Below are 27,170 nucleotides of genomic sequence, written 5' to 3' on the forward strand. Positions count from 1 at the left end.
TGAAGAACTATGAAAAATGGGAAACTATAAGTTGTTTCTTTAAATTGGAGCAAAGAGAACTACTTTAACTGGAAAATAGTTAAAATCTCGCAAGTTTTATGATTTCATGTTCACCCCTGACAGCTTTTTTTCCTCCTTTCTCCTTCAATCTTTTTTGGACCTTCTAAAGAATTAAATTAAAAAAAAGAAAAAAAAAGAAAGAAAGAAAGAATAAAAGAAAATTAAGAAACAGATTTGCATCTAAAATAACCTCCTAACTGGAAAGATTGTATACTTTGTGAAAAATTTACAGCTGCCGACTTATGATCTATGTCTCTGTCCACACTGCCTTACTTGTTAGGAAGGGTCTTAAAAAAAAAAAAAAAAGGTAAAGAAAAATAGCAAATTATAATGGCTTTTACATTTTAAATTCTTTTCTATGTGTCTACAATCTGCTCTATCATGAGTTATTAAGATAAACATTATCAGCTATACTCTACTTTCCTATCATGCACATTGTGACTCTGAGAAGCATGCACGCTCTAACTTACCATCTGCAGGTGGTGTACAGGTTAATGCAGTTCTTTTGACAATATATGGTTTTGTAGTCTAGTTGTCTAACTAGTACATAATGGAAAAGATGTAGAACTACTGGTACCACTGCCCTCGGTCTCTGTCATTTACCTTAAACATACCTGGAAAAGTAGATTCAAAAACTCATTGGCAAGAACATTTTTCACACTCCAGATATGATATTCCTCTAGAGTTAAGATGGCCATTCTGAAAGAGAAACAATATTTAAGAATATCTTAAATCTTCATCTTCTTATATTATTTGAATAAAATCTGTTTTATTAAACTTGCAATGGTCATTTGTCTGAAAGAAAACTAATGATTTAACGTAGATGCTATGTGTTCATCTGAAAGTAGGCCAGCAAGAATAAGTTCAAAAGTAACCAAACTCTGAAGTAGTCAGTCACAACGTGGGCAATTTATCACCAAAAATCTTCATCCTCCAGTAAGACCTGGGAAATAACTCACAGTATCTTCTGGTTCAAGGTGAAGTTTACTAACAGAACCCACAAAAGGTTCTGGTTAGAGAAAAAGGACTATTTACTAACTTTGAAAGCATCTTTCCAAACTCTCTGGATTATGCCCTTTGACCCTAACAATTTTCTAAGATCTTCTTTAAAACATCTGGCAATATTATTAGACTTCTTAAGAGATTTTAAAAAACTAAATATATATAATAAATGAGTATCTATATTAACATTTCCTCAAAATAAAATTTAACATTACTTTCACAAGTTGAATAAAGCAGTATTTTTTTTTTTTTAGTGTCAAAGTGTACCAAAAATTACATTTATATACAGTAGACAATATTTCTTGGCAGGCAAAAATATAACCAAATGCTTCTTACTTCATGTTTTGAACAATCACCTTAACAATCCTAGATGAATAATAATGTTCTTAGCTTTTATTACTTAATTATATTTTTATTAACTAATGATTTATTATTTAATGATATTTAATATTTATTGTTAATGATATTCATGTATTCATTCAATATATAATACCATGTATTATAAGAAAAGATTTTAAAGCACTATGATGGTAATTATTGGCTTTCATGATGCAACTTCCATAAAAGTATATTAATACCAATGTAATGGTACAAAATAATGGGTAATATTGTCACAGTCTAGTCACCAGTGAATATGGGTAATAGGTTTGGTTGAAAGGTCCAAATTCTATTCTAAATTTTTACCATTTCATTATTATGGTTACACGGAGATGGAGCAGCTAAATGATCTTTTTTTTTTAATGTTCAAAAGTACAGCCATAAGAAGAAACACGGTCTTACATAAAAATAGACAGCGATGATAACCTCCATACTTATCAAACACCCAGAAAAAAGGCAATGGAAATTGTATCTCTACATAAGGTATTTCCTAACAGAAACTTTCCTATGTTTCTGTTTTCATATATACCAAATAGAAATGGCTACCTTAGTTTTGGGCAGAAAAGTAAATGAAGACGGTTATCTGAGTTGCCAAACAAAGATCAAGCCCTGAAAAATTCATTTCTATTATTTATTTCTGTTGAGTGTCAGTTAATAAGACTATGATGATTTCTTCTGGATTTGTGATTGAAAAAAAAAAGTTACTTATTTTTCTAAGCCTGTATAAGACCACTATGGTCTACATCCTACCATCTGCTACTTGGTACATGTCAACATTTGAATAGAAAGGGTCAAATTAACTCATATGTGTCTCACATATATGGATTATCTTCAGTTTCACAGGGATACATAGACATTAAGGCAAACCTATTATAATATCTTTAATAAATGTTGTGAAACTAAAAAAAATTCAAGGCTTTATTCTTTGTAAAGTACATGCTTGTTTCTGCTATTATACACTTATTCTGGCTGCTATTAAAAAACTTAGAACAGACCCTCACCAATATTATTGAAAAAAAAAATTTTAAAACTATATACACCACCCAGATTGAGATAAAAAATAATTTCCATCAGCCCAGATATCCTATGGTCCTTCCCAGTTAAATGACCCATCTCCAAAATCACTATTGTAACAATTATTAACATGAGTTGTCTCTGTTCTAGAACTTCATATAAATTGAATTGTACAATGTGTTCTTTTATTCTGTGGCTTCTTTTGCTCAATATAAGCTTTGTCTTACCATAATGTATTAAAATGGGAGAAGTAAAGATTATAAACTACAGATGTCAAGGGCTGTCTCTACTTAATTTTTATAAAATGCCTAGCTTTTAAAATATGTTTTTATATAAATAACACTTAATGGAGTTGTTTAAAGGTGGAATGGGTTTTCCTTAGGGACAACTTGGAGGTATTGTAACCACAGGTCCAAATAAGCATTTAGCAGGGATGATGTAGAAGAGATTCAAGTATGTATATGTAAGGTATGTATACCAATTCAGAATATAATGTATTTTTAGAAAAGAATAAATTAGTCTCTGCTAGACTCACCTTTGTGGTGTCATGTGCATTCTATGTGTCTTCTACAATGTTGGATACATCCACATGTAATTCCTTTAAAACCAGAAACCCAAATCAGTAGTTAGGATAGAGAAGGTATCATTTTTATTAGCCAGTAGCTGAAGTATAAAGTATTTTCAGTCAACTTTTTTTTTCTTTTTAATTACAGAAATAGATTGCTTGTTTGCCTTAAAAATTTATGACAATTTTCCAGTGGTTTCATTTTTTTAATATAATACATTCAGCTTATTAAATTTTCTAAGGCAAATTCTCTTCCCAATTTTGCATCTTTGGCTATGAATATTTTGAGTAGCATAATATAGAACCTAGAAGTAGTAAGAAATCTTTTTCTCAACCTGTTTTAAAAAATTCTTCACTCTATGTTCCTGTTGGAAGTTTACATTCAAGAAGATGTATACAATCAGACTTTACCAGGGTATCATCGGTGCAGTTGTCCTTCCAGACCTCTAAATGTGCAACCACGTGTCTCTCATGTCAACCCTAGAGAGAACTCCATCACCGTCAACATCAAATACCTTGAAGCAAACTAAAGAAAAGAAACTCTTATGGAGGGAAATTACTTTCATATTCTGAAGTATAATACATTTTATTACAAGCTGCCCTAGTAAAATTACTTAGTTCCTCAAACAATTACATTCTGGATTAAGTTCTTATTTGGAGGAGATTGTGTCATTAAAGTCCTTTGAACTTGTAGGAATTCCTGTACACTTCACAAGTCTCTCTCCTTATATCATTAGCCAGCTTAGAGAACTCTATCCTTCACCTAAATCTAAAGTTAAATTTCTTGCAAACTGAAAAAGAAGGGCCAAGTTACTATACAATATCTCACAGATTTTGAGAAGGTAATTCAAGCTTTTAAATTAATTTCTAATATTTAAAACTGATCACTTCTGATTCTTACAATGTTGAAAATATTCCATCTACATTAAGAATCAACAAAAAGCTGGTACAGTCAGCCCCCTGTATCCATTGGTTCTGCATTCACAGGTATAAACAATAGGTCAAAAATTATATTAATATATATATATAAATTTTCCCAGAAAGTTCTCAAAAGCAAAACTTGAATTTGCTATTCACTGACAACTATTTACATATCATTTACATTGTATTTACAAATAATTACATTGTATTAGGTATTACAAGTAACCTAGAGACGATTGAAAGTATACAGGAGGATGTGCATAGGTTATATGCAAATACTATGCCATTTTACATAAGGACTTGAGCATCCATGGATTTGGTATCTGAGGGAGTCTCAGAACCAATCCTCAGCAGATAATGAGAGATGACTGTATAAAGATTTTGCCTCTCCAGTGTAATTAATGTGCACCCAATATTTTTCCCTAAGAACAATCTCAAATCTTCAATGAAGTTTATATACAACAAGCTAAAAATCCGAAATATCAGCACTTTGCTAATTAACATCAATATCAGCAAAATTGCTAGTTAGTCTAGTTGGTTAACTTCCACTAGTCCACTGGCAAAAAATAAATTAAAAAAAAATTTAAGACAATAATTAACCTCAATTGAGAAACAAAGACTTCAGCCTCTTTAATACCAGAACTTTAATGTGAACAAATAATCTATCACAAAGCCAGGTTAGAGTAATGGTATACTATCAGGGAAGATAAAAGAAATCTAAATTTTTAAGATTAAATAATTATCTACTTCACACACCCGTGTGTGTAATAATTATGTATTAATTATGCTATTAAATTAACTGAGTACATCACAGTACAACATTACTAAAGAATATTGAACTAATAAGTATCATACCCAAAATACGCAGTATTTGTGAAGTTGTATTTTAGAAATATGCAGAGATAATGACCCTAGTGAATATATAAGAATTAGGTTCCAATTAAATGTAAACTGCTGCATTTTCCTAACCAAATATGGTTAAGATTTATTAATGTAATATGCTTATAAATTACGCTATAATATTTTAGCTAGGTTTAAAAGATAAATTTAGTATTTAATAAAATTGTTTTATCATAAATTTAATTTTGCTAATATCAATATACACAGTGCTAGAAAATAAGTTGGAATTCAAGTTAAGCAAGACAAATTTTCTATATAGACTACCAGAAAATATTTTCTATATGCTTAACATTTTCAAACACATCATGAATGATGTAGTTCATTTATCATGAATTGTACATTCATCTGGAAAATCAACCATTATTAATAACAAAGATCTTAAATTACTCCACAATAAAAAAGAATAGATGATTGAACCTTTACACTGACCTCAGTAAAACCTCAGCAAGAGATTGTTATTTGCCAAAGGGATGAAAATTCAAGCCTTAATCAGATGATTTTTTACATGAATGGATGCTAATTTTTTTCTCTGTATAGCTTCCAAATTTTGTGATGTTTAACACACTTACATTTCTGTCTTTCAGCCAGAGGTCCTCTGCAACAAGCTGATAACCCACAGGATATCTCCTTAAAATCTATGTGGCTGTCATGATTTTCACCAAAAGCATTAAATAAACCTGTAAAATAGGAACACAGAATAAATCACAGCCAACAAACTTCCTGTTAATAATGACATGCTTATGAAAGGAGGCATGACTCGCATAAACTGACTTAGTTTTTAAAAGTTATCAGTAGTTTCCACTGTCTTAGGAAGTTTTTTTTTTCCCCCTGGAATAATTATAACCAAAATTTAACTTCCTAGAAGAAAATACTATCATTTAGTGTTTGGTTTTGTCTGCCTACCTGTCTCTATCTTATATTAATTCCAAAAGTCAAAAGTGATTGTAGAATGTAAAAAATTAAAATATATTTTAAAAATTTAACTGGAAAAAAGTCAGAGACCACAATTATCCTAATTTGGAAAGACTAAGAAGAAAAAAGAAAAAAGAAGAAGAAAAGTTGAACTCTATCAAAGATATACTGTGTTGTTATTAACAAGCTTCATACAACTCCTTCATGAAGCAAAGAAAATTAACACACTATATTATAAGAGAAAGAAATTCTGTACTGCAGTCTTCATTGTACCACTTAATCTGTATAAATAAATATATTAAATTTCAGAAATAAAGGGCAATTTATAATCTAATCTTGTGGTTTTTAAACTTTTCATAAAAAATAAATGGAATCATTTTGTTTTCAAATGAAATGATTTCTCAATCTCTAATTCTAAAAAGGTAAAAACATAACTGCACTGCTGAAGTGGAAGCCCTGTCTCTTCTAGCTCCCCTAACAAATATTACTAAAACACACTAGAAACCTGAAGAATACAGACTGTCTATTTCAAGAATCTAATTCTGTGCCCTCAAAGAGCAGAAAATTGAAGCTAAGAAGTAGTTAAATGACTTGCTAAAAGTAAGAAATTTTTTTAAAAAGATCTGAATCAGAAGCAGAACCCAAGCTTTCAGATTTCAAATACAGTTTTTGTGATTATCAGCCACAACTACTCCTTGTAAACCTCATTTAATATATATATATATATATAGTAGTGAAAAGTTTAGAGCTAAGTGGGGACCTTAGAGATGGTCTAGTCCAGTGGTTTCTTAATTTTTTAAGGGTGGGGGAAGGATACAGCAGTGGAACCTTCTTCTATATAAAAGAAATACAATAGACACTACTCAGCTGAGGAAGAGGTGAGGTCACGTGTGGAAGCTAGAGCTTTGCCTATTCAGTGTCCACCACCCTGACCTTGCACCAGATGCTGAGGCACCGCACTGGAGCACAGTTTCATAATGATTGTCTTGGTCAAACTGATTTTATATATGAGAATATTCAGGTGCAGAAAGGTAAACTGACTTACACAAGGCTCCAAAGGTGGAACAAGGCTCACGTGTTTACCAAAGAACATTTGTAGAAAATAGAAGGATTCCCACCTTCACTCAGAGATGGACAAATTGGTGGTGAAGCCAATGGGCCAAATGTCTCTAAGTCAAATCATCCAGTTCGGGATTGAGCCCTCAGCAACCAACAGCATTTCTCCAGATGAATGATGTCTGATTCCTCCACTGACAATCAAATCAAAAAAGATTATAAAATCTCACTCTTCTCTTCTGGACAATTAATTAGTTCATCCTGATAATGTAACTTCTAAAGATACATTTTAATTTCCCAGTTAATCTGTTAAAAAACTACCTAAAACAAAAACTCTGAAAGACAAATATATTGTATCTAATACAAGTGGCATGCAAATTAAATTCAAATTAACATAAAAGAGGCTTTAAAATTGGAAAAAAATTTGCAATTTCCCATTAAGCAGGCTGTTTAATTCCAACATGTAAAATAATAAACTAAGATATTTATTTTTTGCTTCCCACACTTTTATCTGTATTCACTTTGGTGATTTTAATCTCTATCTTGGATTTGAAAATTCTTGATCATAGTCTCTCCTGGCTACACAGGTAACACACTAATAGCAGAATCTCTGTTTGATTTATCCTGTCATTATGGTAACCACTTACACATTTAATACTTATTAAATAAATGTACAAAGGGGATAGACCTAAGCTTCTCCTTCTTGGTCCTAAAATTCTTACTACCCCTCCTATAAAGGCAGGAGCCTCCTCTGTAGGACAGAGTGTAAATGTATCTCCTGAGAAGGATTCCCCAACAAGGGCTGTCTTTACAGCGTGCTTTTAGATAAGATGTTTTTATGGGACATTTCAATAAAAGGATCAAGGACCTAAGCTTCCCAGTATGGTGGGAGTTGTGATGGGCATGGGAGGATGCTCACTTGGGATGAGATGTTAAAGACACTAACAGTGAAAAGGACAGGGCAAGATGAAGGGCAATTGGGAAACAGGACCACAGAGATGTGACATCTACTTCCCACTGTCATCTAAGTGATACCTACTTGAAAGAAACATTTCTACAGTTAAATTCTATAATGGGGGGTTATTTAAATGAAGCACACATATTCTCAAAGAGTAGATCACATAACCTTTAGAGATTCAGAGTGCATTAGCATTTTCAGAGTACTTTTTACATCAATAACTAGTATTTATAAATTCCTGTGTGCTAAATAAGTATGTGGAATTATTTCCATTTTGCTTTTAGACTTACTACAGCTTAACCTATTCACTGCACTGATACAGAGTAATTTTTCTAATGAATAAAAATGATAATGTACAAACTTGTTAAAGATTCTTTAATTTCTCCATCACCAGATTTATGAACATTTAGGCCTATGTGTCAGGCCCCGTTTCTTACCAGCTTTTTCACCAACACCTTACATTTAGGTTATATTGCATTACCCAGAGGTCAGGAAATGTTCTTTCACACATCCATGTCTTTATTAGCTCTTGTGTCCTCTGAGGAGAAACCTTCTCCCCACTTTCACATCCTTCCATTTCACAGCCTAACCACTAATCCTTCTGTAAACACCTTCTAATGCATTCCAACCTCACCAGCTACCCCAGGGTCTTAGCTTCTCTCTTCCGCAATTGTCCTCCACTGTATATAGTATCCAATATTCAAGTGAAGTATGAGTCCTCATTTACAGGTCTGTGGCCTCTCTAGATTACAAAGTATTTGGATTCAGTAACCTTGTCCTTTTATCACTGTTGCTGCTAGAATTCATTTCATAAGACCTGATACATAGTAACCACACAATAAATACTTGCTGAATGAATGAATGAATGAATAGCCAAGGCAATCTTCACAGCCAAGGCTTCCCCATCCCAGCTCAGTATTCTTTCTGTTACATCAAAGAGACTCTGCCCCATGAAACAACAGACCATGCACATTTTAACAAATGTATACAATTATTAGGAACTATTATTAGAACAGAGACTAGCACTACTGTTCTCATAGTTATGTCACATAAGAAGTGTATTAAAGCTCGTTCTGATTTGTTATTTATACAAATCAGCTATGTCTGTCACCAGTTTAAATATTAGTAATTTAGAAAACAAAAGTTATTGACTTATCTACTCATCAGAAAACATTATGACAGATCTATTTACATACCTCTTTTGTCAGTTTATATACCAACTGGAAAAGAAGAGGTGTACAGTCAACTCTGAGGGTATAATTGCCTGCAAAATAAATAAGAGAGTATTTTAATACCTCCAAGTGGACTTCAAACCTGTATTTAATTCTAACTTTATTTTCTAATTATAAACAAGATATAACAGATTTCAAATTGAAGGCATCATTCCTGGAGAATTAAAAATAGGGTGGAACCTACAGATTATCATATTCAGTGAAGTATGTCAGACAGAGAAAGGCAAATATCAAATTATATCACTTATATGTGGAATGTAAACAAACAAAAAAATGATACAAATGAACTTATTTACAAACCAGAAATAGATTCACGACATAGAAAAGAAACTACGGTTACCCAAGGAGAAAGGGGGAAGGGAAGAGAGATGTTAGGAGTTCAGGATTAACAGATATACACTATTATATATGAAACAGATAAACAACAAGGACCTACTGTATAGCACAGGGAATTATATTCAGTATCTTATTATAACCTATAATGGAAAAGAATCTAAAAATGTATATGTATATGTATATGTATATGTATATGTATATGTATATGTATATGTATATAACTGTGTAACTTTGCTGTACACCTGAAACATATTATAAATCAAATGTACTTCAGTAAAAACAAATAAATAAGATTTTAGAATAGATAGATAGGTAGGTAGATAAATAGACAGACAGACAAACAGTCTGGCTAAAACTAAAACACAAGGTGGAAATAACTCTTCAGGAGCCAGAGAGGCTGCAGCACACACTCGGGATAGAAGACTACAGAGGCGGACTCTGCTGCTAAGGCCGCAGCTCCTGCAGTAACAGTAAGGGCCATTGCTCATTACGGCAGCAGTACCTAGGGGTCTTTGGCAAAGGAAGTGGTAAGGCCATAATGTTCATGTTTTTATTCATTCATTCAATTCAATATCAAGACTTTAGACTAGAGCATGTCAGTAACTAACATGTGTCCTGTGACACTTACCTAGAAATAACCATAATATGATGAAAGCCTACAGATGCACATGCCACATGTCAGGGTCAAAAGGAAGTCTGTAGTGGGTGCTTATTTCAGAGTTGGTCCAATACATACAGGAACTATTTCTGTATGAAATATTTTACCCCAACTTTTAAAAATAGCTCCACAGGAAGAATGTCAAAAGTACTAAAGTTTTAAGTAGTAATCCAAGATAGGCAAATGGTAAATATTCTAAAGAAATTAGGATCAATAGCTTAGTTATGAATCATATTGATTCATTTGAATCATAATAATGTTCTCTCTGGTAAAATGGAGAAATGGAGGTATTATTGAGGCATCTCATAGAAAGAGGATAATCCTAGTTTATGAGTTGGAGTTGATAGACTTAAATACTGGTATACTATTTAATGACAATCTGAAATAAAATTTACCTTCTGTGTATGAGTCTGCATTGATATATGCAACCTCTCTCTCCTGGAGTGTTTTCACATTCTCCTGTAGTTGAAGCAAAGCAGTCACTTAACTCACAGCATTTACAATTGTGGAAATACAAGCAAAACAAACAAATTAATTCAGTAAAAGAGTGGTTTGCAGATACCATTATAAATCAAATGCCTATGCCTTTGACCATAATTTTAAGAAAATGCTATTAACTGCTTGATAATATTAATGCAATTAAAACAAGAAAGAAAAATATTAGTGATGCTGTAGCCACTTTTCATAGCAACAGCACGGAGACCCAGAGGAAAACTGCCCCTGATCCCCTGCACCATAATATGAAGGGGGAAGGCTCGGAGATGCTCAGCCTCACCCTGGATCTACTGGAAGAGAACTGCTCAAAGTAAGGCCTGGAAATCTGTACTTTTAAAAGGTGTCCCTGGCAATCCTTACAGACATTAAAGTATGAGATCCCTTGACATTGGGGATCCAAGTAACTTTACCATATTAAAAGTGAGGAAGTTGGAAATTTGATTTATCAAGAATTTTTTGAAAGAGAAGGTATTGATGAAAAAGAAAAAGAAAGGAGGGGAGGATAGAGAAAAAACTAGAGGGAGAGAAGAGTTGCTATTAGGACAAAGACAAGACATTTCTCTCTCACACATACATGCACACACGCACACACATTCTAGAAAAATACAGCAGAAGAAGACTAATGCCATCACACACATGGGAATATGCAGAGAGAACTCTTTTCTTCTCTCTGTTTCTCTCTCTCTCTCTCTCTAGCTTGCTACCTTATAAGAGCAGTTACAGTAAAAACATTTAAAGCTGTGAGTGGTCATCCCACAAATGAGAATTCTCACCTCTGCACTTGGCCACACGGGATAGATGACAGCTGATTCTGCTGCAGAGTTTCCATTATGACAGAGCTACAGTAGAAATAAAAAAGATTCCTTAACTATATGTAAAGGTAAATGTGCTGCTGAATATGATCAAGAAGCTAGTAGAAAATGGGAAACAATATTCAAATTGTCTTTTAACTCACGTGAATTTAAATTAATGCAAGGCATATTATCTTGTATCTTGGATTTATTTTATCTGTATTCTAAGCTGCTTAAATTATAGAAAGACACATGTATTTCTATATACATGTATTCACAAGAAATTACATATTTCTAAAAGTAAATGACCTTAATGAATAAGATCTGATTCATCTAAATAAGTGTATTATGAAATGCATGTTCATAACACCAACATAATAATAAGACTTTGCAATATAAATGGAATCAAATGTGATACAAGTAACTGTGATTTTATTCCCATACTTATTTGATTCATATTATTATTTTAAAGTATGCAGAAATGAGTCAGAAGGAAAGCATTTTAAAAACCAGACACAATGATAAGAAAGATATGACATTCTTCAAATCAATTCTATAAAATTTGGACTCATAAATGATGAACAAAACAGAGGGTAGTCACAGGAAAGTGCTTTTTGGTGCACCTGCCTTTAAAAAAAACACACAAGCCTACCATGAACATGTAAGAACTTAGAGTTACTGGACAGAGAGCCTAAGGGAAGAAGACGAAAGAAGGGGGCCTATGAAAGACACTTTAAAATAAAGCATTAAGAGCCAGTGACAAATGAAAACTAATCATAATTGAATTAAAAATAAATCCTTGAAATTTTAGAGTAATTCAATTTACAAAATGATTGTATTATACTTCCCAATCAGGCACTTTTGTAAATGGTAAAATATACCTATGGTTACAATTTAGTACGGAATCCATAAAGGAGAGACTATAATCAGAGTATAGTCATCTTAAAAGAGCATGTTGTTTTCCTAGATAGAAGAAATCCAAGGAAACTGTAAAAACTTGAAAATTAATGCCAAGGATCTATATCAGATTTTCAATAAGCTAATTCACTTGTCAGAAGCAGCTTCCTAGGTTTGACTATTTTCTGAGCTTACAGATTTTACTTACTTATCACAAAACAAATACAAATAGAAACTAAAATATTTTTAAAATAATGAAAAACTTGGTTTGTACTTAGTAATTAAGAGGTTGTTCTGTTTTACCAAACTGATGTAAAAGCAAAAGCAAACTCTATTTCTTAAATTTTCTTGAGTATTTATCCAAATTAAAACAATATCAGGTAATGGAACACATCTGTGATTACCCTGAGATACATGTTGACCAAGAAGATACGTTTTCTGTCTTAGTTACCTCAGCCCATTTGTGGAACCCAGAAGTCCAAATTTTTCTGCATCCCAGCTGGCAAAAATGGTAGTTCTTCTCGGTCTCCAGCCTGTAATCATTGTTAACATACATGGTTAGGTACATCTGCCTAAAAACAAAGGAAAATTCACTCAAGTCACTTTCTGTCATCACTTGCCAAGGAAATATTATTTACCTCTACTAATCAGTTTTCCAAAATTCTGGACAACTTCTTATAAATCAGCAGTTCCACTGGTTAGGTCAGTACCTCCAAATACCCAGAAGTCCTGATGATCTCCCAGAATAACACACCTGTTTGGAAAGGAAGGCATTCAAAAGAATGACAACTTAGTATGTATTATAAAGAGCAGTAATTTATGTTTTTAAATTAAACTTCCTCCTGCTTGAGTTTCCTCCATAGAAAACCATCAAGGTAGTGTCTCCTTTTAGAATTTACCTTTTTTTCCCCACATTTAATTATATCACATCAACCAGGAAAAAAATATTAAGAGTTGATTAAAATTTATCTTCTCTTACTCCTGTAATCTTTGTAAAAACAAAATGTTTTAAGACATTTTAAAAAATCCACCAACTCACCAAGTTTCACAGATCCTCAGGTAGTTCTGATTACATCGTAAATGCTTGTGATTTTCTTGATGTTATGAACATGCAATTTAACCTTCCTAGAATTTCACAAAGGGAACAAATTACTTCACATAGAGCATTATGTCTAACAGGTTCCTTCCAATGTTTTATTCTAAGTCTCAGAAGTACAGAAAACTGTTTAATAGGATGATAAATTCCCATATGCCCACCATCTAAATTCAATCATTGTTAATACTGTTGAACTATTTGCAAGCGAGTTGCGCAAATCATGACAGTCCTCTCCTATGTATTTAAGAATGCACCTTACGGTGAGATTAAAAAAAAAAAAATCAGTATTTTATATTTTTCCTCCCTCATAGCTCTATTGTTGGTATTTATTTAAACTCCAAAATCATTATTCAACGTGAAAAAGAATCTTGTTCTTAGCAATTTAAAAAAAAAAATTGTGTATTTGTCCATTTAGAGCTCAAATCAATTAAAGGATATAAGCCCCAGATGCTTTTTTTGATATTTTGACCAGGGAAAATTTCTGTTTCTGACTTTTCTCTTAAACTGTTACTGAAGCTACATACTCTGTTTTCCTTGTGTCTGTATGTGTCTGTTTATAAATCACATTTTTCATTGTGTACCTCTAGAGGGTATTAATACATGAGATAATAAATTCTATGTTAAAGGAACTCAGTTCTAATTGAGTTAAATAAACACTTTTTAAAAAATTCTTATAAAATAAAACTGAACTTCTAATATCTTAAGAGTTTTGAAATTTTAAAACAAGCTTCTTACAGAACTTATACAATACTTGCAGAATCCAAATTCACATTGCTAAGGCAAATCATTAACCAACAAGGCTCATTTAACCATTTTAGTTTAATAAAAACAGCTATCTCCTCTCTGATTCATCAGTGTGAAGTTTCCCTTTCCCTCTACATTTCAAGCCAGTCAAACGAAAGTTCTGATCATGCCATGCTGTTCCCCAACCCTGCACAAGCTGTCCTCTGCAGCTGGCGTTTACTGCCTGTCTTGATTCTGTGGAAATCTTAGTTTGTGTAAAATTAAGCTCAATGAGCACACGGTCCGTGGTCATGCCTCCTTAACACCAGTGCTGTCCGGGGTTAGTAACAGTAACGACTATGCTGGTAAGCGCACGGGGCCATGTAGCAGTTAAGCGTTCACCACTGTGACCATCTAACCCACCCCCACAGAAGTGACCAGTGAACTTCGCTCCTTCCCCTCTTCTCTCCTACTCCTTCCCTTAAGTTAACCTAGGGTTTTGCATGCATAGCGTTTTGACAGTTATCTGAAACACTGTTTTAAACCCTCAGTTGAAAAGGGAAGACAAAATGTTACACCTGGCCCGGAGAAGGAGAGGGGTGGGGAGTGGCCCAGAGGAAGCCGAACGGGACGTGCGGCCTCAGATCACAACACAGCCCCGTTCCTTCCCGACTTTCGCAGCCGGGAAAGCAGAGGCCTGGGGCCCGGACCGCCTCGAGCCCTTCGGGGGAGGCCGAGGGAGGGACGGAGACCCGCGCAGGGCTGGGGAGGGGCCCGCAGGGACTCACCGTCTGTGCAGCGGCTCCTGACCCACGGTGGACGGGCGGCGGTGGCGGTTGAGGCTGCGGTGCCGGCTGAGGGGGCTGAGGCGGCGGCAGCTGCGGTGCCGGCTGAGGGGGCTGAAGCGGCGGCGGCTGCGGTGCTGGCAGAGGGGGCTGAGGCGGCGGCGGTACCGGCTGAGGCGGCGGCGGCGGCGGCGGCGGTTGAGGCTGCGGTGCCGGCTGAGGCGGCGGCGGCGGCGATGGTACCGGCTTAGGGGGCTGAGGCGGCGGCGGCGGTTGAGGCTGCGGTGCCGGCTGAGGCGGCGGCGGCGGCTGCGGTGCTGGCTGAGGGGGCTTAAGCGGCGGCGGCTGCGGTGGAGGCTGCGGTGCCGGCTGAGGGGGCTGAGGCGGCGGCGGTACCGGCTGAAGCGGCGGCGGCTGCGGTGCCGGCTGAGGGGGCTCAGGCGGCGGCGGCTGCGGTGCCGGCTGAGGCGACGGCGGCTGCGGTGCTGGCTGAGGGGGCTGAGGCGGCGGCGGCTGCGGTGACGGCTGAGGGGGCTGAGGCGGCGGCGGTGCCGGCTGAGGGGGCTGAAGCGGCGGCGGTGCCGGCTGAGGCGGCGGTGGCTGCGGTACCGGCTGAGGGGGCTGAGGCGGCGGCGGTACCGGCTGAGGCGGCGGTGGCTGCGGTACCGGCTGAGGGGGCTGAGGCGGCGGCGGTACCGGCTGAGGCGGCGGTGGCTGCGGTACCGGCTGAGGGGGCTGAAGCGGCGGCGGCGGTGCCGGCTGAGGGGGCTGAGGCGGCGGCGGTACCGGCTGAGGGGGCTGAAGCGGCGGCGGCGGCGGTGCCGGCTGAGGCGACGGCGGCGGCGGTACCGGCTGAGGGGGCTGAGGCGGCGGCGGTACCGGCTGAGGGGGCTGAGGCGGCGGCGGTACCGGGTGAGGCGGTGGCGGCTGCGGTGCCGGCTGAGGGGGCTGAGGCGGCGGCCGCTGGAAGGACTTGAGGGACTCGAAGGCCTTCGCCAGCTTTTCCAAGGTCGCCATGGCGGCCTCCCGCCCCGCGGGGACAGCCCACGGAGTCGCCAGGCCGACTGGCGGCTCCGGTCAGCAGCGGTGGCAGTTAACGGGGCTCGAGGCCGCCAGCAGGTGCGGACCCCAAGCGCGCGGCCATCTTGGAGCCGTCCCGACAGCCCCCGCGGCCCTGCGTCCTGCCACGCTCCGCCGGTGGGGCGGGGCCGGGCCGCGGGATTGACAGCCGGAGGCAGCGGCCTCCGCCAATGGCTGCCGCGCCCGCCCCTTGGGCCCAAAGAGCCGCCACGGCTGCTGGAGTCACTTCTTCCCGGCGAGGGGCGAGGGGTACTGCACGGAGATCGGGAGGGCGGTTCGGGGGCGGGGTTGCGTGGCACGGCGAGGAGGGTGGGGAGGGCGGGGTGACTTGTGATTGAGGGTCTCTCTCGGCAAGGGGGGTCCCCGGACGACGCCTAGCGGGTGGCGGGGAGGCGGGGCAGTGGGCTGGGAGCCCGAGACCCCCGCGGGGCGCTAGCCCACCCCGCGGCGCGGGCGGAGGGCCGGCTCGCCGGACAGCCTGCTGTAATATGCTGACTGTTATATATTTGGCCTTACCCTTGTTAGTTGCCTCAAATCACTCCTTGTTCACCTTCATGATCATTACCATAGATATACTTCTTACAATCCTCGTACTTACTATGTTCCCGCATGCTACAGGGCCATACACATGCTATTCTCACTCTCAGAAATAATCTTTTACACATCAATGCCCTACTCCCCTCAAGAGATTTGCCTATCTAATTCCAATCACTCTCAGTGCTCAGCTAATTTGTGAATTCATAAAGCCCATTACATTAACATAATTTCTTAACACCATGTCATTCTCCTTTATCACATTATTAAAGTATACGTTATAATAACATAAAAACTCTTCCATGCATGAAGGTAGATATTAAACAATTAAGTTCACAGTATAAAGTTGTAAGTACATATACTGTATATTATGAAAAATGTTAAGGAATAACATACTATAGTTAAATGCATTCATAATTTTTCATAGAAATATGGGAATATTTATTCCAAGTTGGATCATCACTATATGTGTGTGTGTATATATGTATATATCTCTCATCCTTCATTCACATTAAAAGTTCTGATAAAATATTGCCAACAATTAACTTTTATACCCCAAATTACCAATAAAGGAATAGGAAAGAAGGGAGAAAAGAAGAAAGGAAAGAAGGAAAGAGGAAGGAAGGAAAGAAGGAAATTGAGGGGTTTTAGAACTCTTGAGATTGAGACATATTAGATAAAGACTCAGATGTGTACATTTATATATGATAATTATTTTCCTGAAATTATATAAAAACACATAAAGAAAACTGAAAGCTAAATATAAAATTATTTACAACCCAAATTTGAGGTTAATTTATATCTTCAATTGATATGCATTTTTTAAAATTTAATATTACACTGTTCCATTGCTATAATATAATCAAATTCATAAACAGAAAACTATATATGATATATACATCCTCTCACCATTTATAACATCTCTGAAAGCATTTTTGAAGTAGAATATTTTATGTTTAAAGTTTTTATCATTAGAAAGGCTTAGAATGTTTTCACACTACTAGATTTAATTTACTTCATCGTATAATTTTTTTCCAATACATGAGAAATAATATCTTATATGGTTTTGATTCATTCTTTAAGCAGTTTGTTAATATTGTGTAATAAGTGAATTCATGGAATATTGTTATAGAGTTAGACATTTTTTGTTTGAAGATGTCATCTTTTGTAGTATAATAATAAGGCCATTATTGTAGGAATGTGAAGGAGTCAGACATTGCTTTTAGTAAAAACATCACTCTAAAGGGCATATTGGCAATAGCAGCATGTGGTTAAGATCATGTCAATTTTTTGTAAATCTTTAACAAATTCTGAAATCACTCTGGTTGCTTACAAATTTATAAAACACAATTACTTACAGGAAGAACAAGGCTATAGTCACTGCATGACAAAGGAATGCTGCTTAATAAATAAGTGAGGAGAAGAATTAAGTTTAATTCAAGGAAAGCAGCATTCTTAAAATATTTTGAATTGATTTGAGAAACAGGGATTTTATGATTATTTATTTAGTAGAGTTTATATAGACATTTATGTGTGTGTGTGTATCCTTCATCTCTGTATCAATTCAAATAAGATTTTGCCAAAAAAATAAACTTTAGAGCAAAAAATACCAATCAAAAAGAAAGAAAAGAAGAGGGAAGGAAAGCAGGAAGGCAATTTAACATCAAAAAATTTCATCATTATTTAGAGTAAAGATCTATATCAACTAAACATGTGTATTGTGACCTCCACATTCCACTAAAACTTATGCCATTTACCTATAAATATAAGCTTTTATTTGCTTCTACAATAAATAATACATAAATTTAATGAAACTGCAGCTCAAAAGAAGGAAATAACATTAGAAATTCAGTCATCCAGTGCAGTTGCTAAAGTATGGGTATGACCTGACTCTTAGCAATCAGAGAACAACCAAGAAAATGTGCCAAACTGTTGGATACCCAGATCTGTTCCCAGGGCAGGGAAATAGGCATATCAACATAAGTAAAAGAATATACCATGTTTAAAGCTTAATTATAATGCAAAATAGATATTTATCTATATCTATTTCAAAATGTTAAATTTAAAAGTGGACCAGAAAAAAATATAAACAAAATTACTTCTCTAGAGAAAACAAAGAATAGCCTTGTCTTCTTCTATTAAAAACTGACTAGCCACAATATATTATGGAAATAGCTATAAAGCTTTGAGGAAAATATTATAATTCTATAATTGTGTTACCACTAAGGTTGTTATGTTTGTAGTTAAGCCAAAGTAATACTAAGACATTCAAAGAATCAGAAGGAATGGTAACTATATATTTATCCTAAAAAAATAATTGTAAGTACTAAGAAAAGGATACATTTTTTAAAATGTAAGAAGTAAGACAAGATTATATAAATGCTATGTTAAAGGGTATTGAATCTACAGGTAGACAAAGTGAGGATCACGTCTATTTTGAAAATATTTCAAAATAAATGCCAATAAATAAAAATAATTCTTAAAATGATATTTCAGTCTAACTTGTTTGATTTTGTAAATGCATGTTACTTTATATCAATTTGCATTATTGATTATTATATGGTTAATAACACAGATACAATTAAAAGAAAATGTATAAAAAAGTTGAGATAGCAAAAATAACTTTCTTTTCTAATATTTACAAATAAAAGATTTAACAGTGAATTTTTATCAATCATAAGTCTTTATATTTTCAAGTAAAATATAAAATTATAATGGAGAAAAAAGTAATCAAAAATAATTCAAATAAAAATGTTAAGAAGAATAATCATTTATACCATCTGCCATCTACCTCTGCTTGCTACTGTAACCAATCACGAGCCACTGTAGCCGCTGACCTCCAACACTCCCTGAAAATTCACGGTGGAGATTAGGAATGGGGCACTTTGTGCTGTGGGAAACCTGACAAAATAGAGATTCAGATAGATGTTTTCAGGAGAAAATTTTATGAGCCCCAATTCTTGCATCTCCTTATATCTAGAAGAACACTAAATTCATTGACAGTGATGTCTGCTCCTCATAACTGGCAAAAGAACTCAATGTGTGTTTGACTGCACATACTCCCCTTCACTAAAATTACATATATAATACTGAGTTTCCCCCTGCCTCTTCAGAAAAGTTCCTCAGAGCCACCTGAGGTGCTGTCTCCTAGATTATAGTCCTCATTTAGCCCCAAATAAAACTTAACCCACAACTCTTACGTTATACAATTTTATTTCAGTAAACAGCATGTATATTAAAATTGTTCAAAACATTGATGTCACAATTGATGAAAAGATACCTCTGCCTATATAATTTCGAATTGAAATAAAAAAAAAAACTGGGCCACCGTGATAATGAATCTGTGTAAGGAGAGACATTTTCATCATGATGAATGGAAGATAAATCACTCTAAGCTTAAAACTATGCATCTGGACAAATTAGCAGTTGTGAGAGTGATAACCAAATATACTTCTAGAAATAAAAAGGATGCCAAAAAATTTACACCCAGACATCTTCACAGAGAGAATTGCTGGAGGATGTACTTCAGCCCAGTCTGCTTGATGATCCACGAACTGGTCCAACACAGAGGGGAAGGAGAGACCATAGGAAGAAGCAGAGCACTGCAGTTTAGTGGGTGGCAGGTCTTTTCAGCAAGATAACTTACTTATGAGACTTGTCTTGAGCAGCCACAAGAGTCTCCTCGCAACCCCACCAGAATCTTAAAAGTTTATATAAAAGCCTTAAAATACTGTCCAGGTAGTCTTGGCAACAAGCACATTACTGTCACAAGGCTGAGTACTTGGTGGGGCTTCTTCAGAGAAGGCAAGTGAAACACATTCCAGCAGTCATGTCCTCTTGATGATCCCTTCAAGACTGATCCATATCAGGTATAAGTAGTGGGGAAAAAGAAGAAAAGGAAAACAGAGTTAATGACTTCTTGAATATGTAAAACATTTTAAAATTTCTGTGCAAAATTTATGATTACAATATTGAGTATATTTTTAATGATTCCGTTCTGGAAGTCTCTATATCAATGATTAAATTTAGTTAATTATGGGCTTGTGAGTAATATTTTTTCTGTCTCTAAATTTCATAACCTATATTATTCACTAAAGATTTTTGAGAATTTAATTACAAAATTAAAGTCGTTTCAAATGCATAAATAAAGAGATATTAGAATGGTTATTTTAATAGAAAAATGCCAGTGTGAAGCATTAAAAACAATGTAACAGCATCAGTAAAGCTGAGTAATTATATTTCTTATGGTTTTCACAAATAAAAATTTACTTTGTTATTAATTATATTTAAAGTCTTTTAAAACCATAAGGGATTCTCAATATAGAATGTCTAATGTTCATAGAGCAAAATTGTGTGCATAATTTGATTCTAGGACAAAAACATTCATATATATAACATACACACACATAACTAATACCCAGGAATTACATGCAAAAAAATGTTTAATTATTTGTTACATTACAGTAAGATTTGATTATATTTTTTATTTGCATTTCTAAATTATGAAACATTTGATACATACAGGTTATGATTATAAAATATATATCCATTACTCTACCACCCAAACTGAGAAATAAAACATGACATTTCCAATATATTTACCATTGCTCTTTTATGTTGCTTAAATCTAAAACTGATATAACTACTTTTTATAGTAATAGGTATTTCTTTCTGGTGTTTCTTTTTCCATATTTTATTTTCAATAATTTTTGTAGCATGTTTAAGTGTTCCTCTTGCAAATATCATAGAGATTCCCCCCAAATATCTGAGAATCTATGCATTTTAATGTCTTTTAATAGGAAAATTGACTCAATTTAGGCTTATCCATATGTATTATTGACTAATTTATTTATGAGTGTCTATTTTGTTTTCCACATAAAACTGTTCATTTAGTTTCATTTTTTTGTGTGACTTTCTTTTGTTTTTCCTTCAGATGTGTTTTTCAGGCATTAAACCCCTCATTCTTTATATCACTGAAGATAACTTCATTTATTTCATACTTGTATAATATTTTGGCTATTTCTAGAATATAAAATTCAGGATGACTTTTCTACAAAACATAAATTTCAAGAAGCTGTCTTCTTTAATCCAGTTTTGCCAATATTATATAAAAAACAACCTGTTTGTTGTTTTTTCCTGATAGTTATTATTCTGTAGTTAAATTTTTTCTAATTATATATTTTTATGTATTTTCTACTTTATATCAAGAAACTAGTCATTTTAACTGGTTTTTATATTATAGGTACATTATGGTATTTTGGAAATTTGGTTCTGTTATTTAAAGGATTATCTAGTCCATATTTTGACTTTGTTCACTTTTCTTTTTGATAAAGCACCAAAGGCATGATCAACGAAAGGAATAATTTCAAAGCTGAACTTTTAAAAAAATCACAATTTGTTTTCTTTGCAAAAGACATTGTCAAAAAGATGATAAGACATGCCACATATTGGGAGGATGTATTTGCAAAAAATATATCTGATAAAAGACTATTAGCCAGAATATACAAAGAATTCTAAAAAGCTCAACAATAGAACATTAAACAACCTGATTTAAAAAATGAGCAATTTACCTGAGCAGACACCTCACCAAAGAAGATAACAGATAGCAAGCAAACATATGAAAATATGTTCAGCATTATATGTCATTAGGAAACTACAAATTAAAACAAGAAGTTACTACTACATACCTATTAGACTAACCAAATCTAGAACACTGACAACACCAAACATCCTGCCAAGATGTAGAGCAACAGGAACTCTTATTTATTGCTGATGGAAATACAAAATGATTAAAACAGTTTGGAAGATAGTTTGGCAGTTTCTTACAGAACTAAATGTGCTCTTACCATAAAATCCTTCAAGTCAACTCTTTGCAGTTTACATAAAGGAGCTGAAAACTATGTCCACATGAAAACCTACACAAGGATATTTACATCAGGTTTGTTTGTAATTATCAAAACATGGAAGCAACAAAAATATCCTTCAGTAGGAGAATGGATAAACCATAGTACAATCAGACAATGGATTATTATTCAGTGCTGAAAAGAAATGAGCTATTAAGCCATAGAAAGATAATATAGATCCTTAAATGTATAATGATAAGTGAAAGAAGCCAATCTACAAAGGCTATGTATTATATGGTTCCAACCTCATGATATTCTGGAAAAAACAATACTATGGAGATAATAAAAAGATGAAAAATTGCTAAGTGTTATGAGAAAGGGAAGATTGATTAGGTAAAGCACAGAGGATTTTTAGGGCAGTGAAACAATTGTGTGTGGTACTGTAATAATGGATAAATACCATTGTACACTTCTCCAGACATATAGAGTATTCAACACCAAAAGTGAGTCCAAAGGTAATTGTGAGTGATTATAATGTGCCAGTGTAGATAAATATATATTTATATATGCTGCTGGGTCCTATAGATCCCAGGACATGGGCTTCCTCTGGGAAGAATGATTGTGGCATCAGGGTCTTGGTCCTCTCATATATGTAGATATAGGGTAGACTGATAAAAAAGAATGTCGGGATATTGAGAAACTCAAAATTAAAGTGAGAGGATTTACAGTAATAAAAACAAACAAATCCCTTGAAACTTTCTAGATTAATTAGACAAAAAAATTATAGAGAGGATTTTCTTATAGAGTTTCCAACTTTTGTCTAACAATTTGTACACCTCACAGAATATATATTTTTAAAGGTACATATAAAAATGACAAGAAGTAACTATGTAGTAAGTCAGAAAGGAAGTGTCCACAAATTTCCTAAGGCTAAAGTTGTACTATTTTCACAAAAATAAGTAAGATAAAATTTAAACAACAAAAGTGGATAATTGTCTGGCTAACTGAAATTTATGAACCTTCTTTTTGAAATTAACTAAAGCATGTACTTTATTATTAAAGCCCCTAATGTGCTTTTATTTTTATCCTATTTACCTCTCTTTCTTCACTATGGAGGTATCCTGAGATTTTAAAATGCATTCTCCTGCTTTTCTTTATAATTTCTTGAACACACATATATATCAATAAAATGATATCATTTAGTTTAAGTTGCCATTTATATTTATTAAATGTTATATTTTTGTTCAATTTCCCCCGAAACATTCACTTTACTACAATTTTTATATTTAGAATTATTAGTTTTTATAAAACTGAAATTTTTAGAATGCAACTTAGAAATTACTCCATTAATCCATTTTCCAAAAAGTGGATATTTGAGTTATTTACAATGTTTGATTACTATAAGCAATGATGTTATGAACGTACTTGTATATTTATCTTGGTGAACACAGAACACATGCAGAAGGTTGAAGGTAACTTAGGAAAAAAATTGCTGGAGTTCGTGTGTGTACACCTTTAATTTATAAGGATATTATAATTTTCTGAAGTTAATGTAATAGAGGAGAACAAATCTGACTCTATATTAGATCTGTTCCTTTTGTTTTGACCACTGTGCCCTGTTTCCTAGGCTTAGTCTTGCTAGCTCTGCACTCACATAAAGATAAGAAGCTGCAGAATAGAGAATAACACTTGTTTGTTGGAGGTTTACAGGGACACCATGAACTGACTCACATGGACAGCTGTAAGAACAAAGAATTTCTACAGCAAGAAGTTTGCAACAACCAACCATACACCCTCCCTTGTTTTTGTTGTTTGTTTTTTGTTTTTGTTTTTGTTTTTGTTTTGTATAAAAGAAGCCTGTATTGTGACTGGATCTGGATGGTTCTCCAAGACATTAGTCAGCCATCCTCTCGGTCTGCCAGCTTTCCAAATAAAGTCGCTATTCCTTGCCCCAACACCACATCTCTTGTACTTAAAGTTTAAAGTTTAAACTTAAAGTTTCACATTTGTGTGTTTTTCTATCTTTTCTGCTAAGTGTTACTGGCTAATATTTATGGCTGGAATTTACACTCACCTAATTTTCTTCAAGAATAACTTGACTAGTATTGGCTGTGTCTTTTTCCATATAAATTTTAGAGTAAGTTTGTTGAGTACCATTCAAACCTCTGCCAGAATTTAATCATAGAGATTAAATCTGAATCACTTTGGTAAGATTTTATATGGTTAAGATGTTGGCTTTCCATATTCATGAAGAAGCTATATTTATCCAGTTACTTTTGTATCTTTAATGCATTTCCACACAGTCATATTTTTTTTTCGGATGGCATGCAAGACTTTTATTTGGTGAATTTCTTTTCTTCATATTTTTCTGTGGTTAAAATTGTATGTGTTTATTGCATTTCAAACATTTTGTTTCTACGCATAGAAATACACCTGATACTTAGTCTCTGAAAACTACTCTTTTTATACCTATCTTTTTGATTTTTTTAACATAAACAGTTTAGATTACTTCATTCAGATTCTAGTAAATAATACACTTGATTCTGTTTCTTACTAAGGTCTTAAGTACCTCCCTTACAATGATGAATGGAAGAGGTCATAGAGGTTATTGTTAACTTGTTTCTAATTTTGAAGTTAATGTTTTTACCTTTTTTGTATTCATCACAATAGTTTACTTTGTTGTTTTTTTTTTTTTCAGGTATTCTTTGTCAGAATAAAGAAGTTCTTTCATTTCTTGTTTTCTAAGAGCTTTTTATTAGGACCAGTATTGGACTTTAATCACGTATTTTCTCTGCATCTTCTGAAATGATCAATTGCTTTTCCCCTTGTAGTTTTGTAATCTATTAATGTGCCATACTACATTAATTTATTGTATACAGGCAAACTAATTTGCATTGTTGGAATAATCCCATTTATTTTTACAGGTCAATTTTGCCTACAGATTTATATTTTTCTACTGTATTTACCTATTTTTGTTCTGTTATTTTGTGTGATAGTAAATATGAGACTGTTTACACTTTAAGAGTTAAATATGCAATGCTGAATCTCGCTTTTTTCATAAGGCGTACATGAGCTCAAACTATTTAAATTTTGAGTTGTGAACAAGTCACATTTAGTCAACCTGAGGTGAAAGAGTCACGGTGAAAAAACGCCCACTATAAAAGTATGTAGAGTGAACGCTAGGGCCTTGCTTCACCTAATCCACACAACTGGATATTTACATTTGCTTTTCTCACAGGAGGGTACGTCCTTCTTTCAATTTTTTATTTATATATAATGTGCTGAAAGAAGCATTTTCTTGTCAGAGATTTTACAGCTACTAATAATTTAATCTAGTTTTTAAAAGGTCCATGTCAAAGTGTACCAAATAACTGCTTCCAGAGTTTTGAGGTGTGACTATAATCACTGAAAATACAGTTAATTTATGCCAGATGACTTTCTATTATTAATGTACATATGTACATGAAAAGGTTGTTTTAGTAAATTTAGTAACTTATACAAGGACTAACAATACAAAGGTCCCTAAACATTTAACTTTTCATTAGTAATATATTTATGTGTGATAATTGAGTCACATAATACTATTTATTGCTCATACATGATATACCAACATCATGAAAGATATAGCTCTAAGGACTAGAGGTGTATAATATAAAATAAGAGTGTGCTTTATTTTAAGGAGTTAACAATTGCATATTAATGGCTTTAAGTCTAGCACATATTTCTTTCTCTTAGTGTCCTTGAATTTTTATATTTATGTTGCCTATTTGTCATTTTTTTGAGCCAACTCAGATGAAACACAAACACAACTCTAAAAAATTACCTAAACACGCTGACACAACTTTTTTTTTAAATCAAGAAGCAACTCCATCACTGTCTTCCATGTTTATGTAAGCTGGTTAACTACACAGGGAGCTTACAGGGCCTTCCGAGGAGAATAATTTGCCTATACTTTGATGATCACTTAAGAAATTGTCATGGATACATTTGGCAGAATAGAATCATTCATATTATTACATTTATACCATTGATGTTTTCACTGTTTCTGCCTTTGTTGCTTGGTTCTTAAATTGTAGTTAAATAATGACGAAGCCTCTGTTTCCTTAAAACAGAGAACACATATTTATACTCTTGTAAATATTTTTAAATACAAGATCTAAAAAGAAAAACAGATCTGCTATTGCAATCACTATAAACCACAGATTCATTTGTGTCTGTCAGCTATGGGTCTGCAACAAAACATCCCAAAGCTTAGAGGCTTATAAAGCTAAGTATTCTTATGCACTGACTAATTGTTCATCTGGGGTTCTAACTCAAACTGCTGACCCACTGGGCCAGCTCTGCTGAGAACTCTGATGCCCTCACTTAGGTTTAGTTCCAGGACATGGGTTCAGTTCAGGTCTAATCTTAAGTGCCTTTGAATTGTTTGAGGCCAATCAGTCTACTCAGCATGTCCTCATGGTAGAGGTAGAGTACAAGACAGAAAGCCCAGTGCATAAGCACATTTCAAGCCTTGGCTTGCATCACATCATATCTGCTGATAGCCTACGGGCCAAAGCAAGTTACAAGTTCAAGCCCAAAAGTAGGAGAAGATAAATACTCCTCATGTGGAAATAGAATGCCAAAGGATATTCTAATACACACCATAACCTTCTCTGAATTCCACTCAAAAGTTACCCACTGAAAATTAGAAGCTTAAGTTAATTATAATGGTTAGTAATTTAAGAAAAGATCCTTTTGAGAAAAAGGTCTCTATATTAACACTTTCTATATCACTAACATTTAACACAGTGCTGGTCACGTATTAGGCACTCTCTAAATGTTTACTGGCTAGCTGACTGGGTGACTTGGTGTAAGACATCAATGTAATAATGTCCAATTAAAAGAAAGTTACATTACTGTACCAAGAACTGGATTGTCTTGCCCACACAGTT

At 34.9% G+C, this 27,170-nt stretch overlaps 1 protein-coding gene across 1 annotated transcript; it reads right to left on the reverse strand.

The window, feature by feature from the left end:
- Positions 1–341: 341 nt before the first annotated feature.
- Positions 342–17,413, reverse strand: LOC141578448 (uncharacterized). Its single transcript, XM_074368913.1, has 12 exons — positions 17,409–17,413; positions 14,783–15,391; positions 13,215–13,300; positions 12,814–12,929; positions 12,627–12,708; positions 11,261–11,326; positions 10,388–10,451; positions 8,963–9,030; positions 6,871–7,002; positions 5,410–5,517; positions 2,990–3,545; positions 342–759 (listed from the first exon to the last, which is right to left on the reverse strand). The coding sequence occupies exons 1-3, from the start codon at positions 17,411–17,413 to the stop codon at positions 13,231–13,233; spliced, it is 684 nt and encodes a 227-aa protein (XP_074225014.1). The 3' UTR covers positions 342–759; positions 2,990–3,545; positions 5,410–5,517; positions 6,871–7,002; positions 8,963–9,030; positions 10,388–10,451; positions 11,261–11,326; positions 12,627–12,708; positions 12,814–12,929; positions 13,215–13,230.
- Positions 17,414–27,170: the final 9,757 nt, after the last annotated feature.

This window comes from Camelus bactrianus, chromosome 8 (assembly GCF_048773025.1).
Source record: "Camelus bactrianus isolate YW-2024 breed Bactrian camel chromosome 8, ASM4877302v1, whole genome shotgun sequence".
Taxonomy (NCBI): Eukaryota; Metazoa; Chordata; class Mammalia; order Artiodactyla; family Camelidae; genus Camelus; species Camelus bactrianus.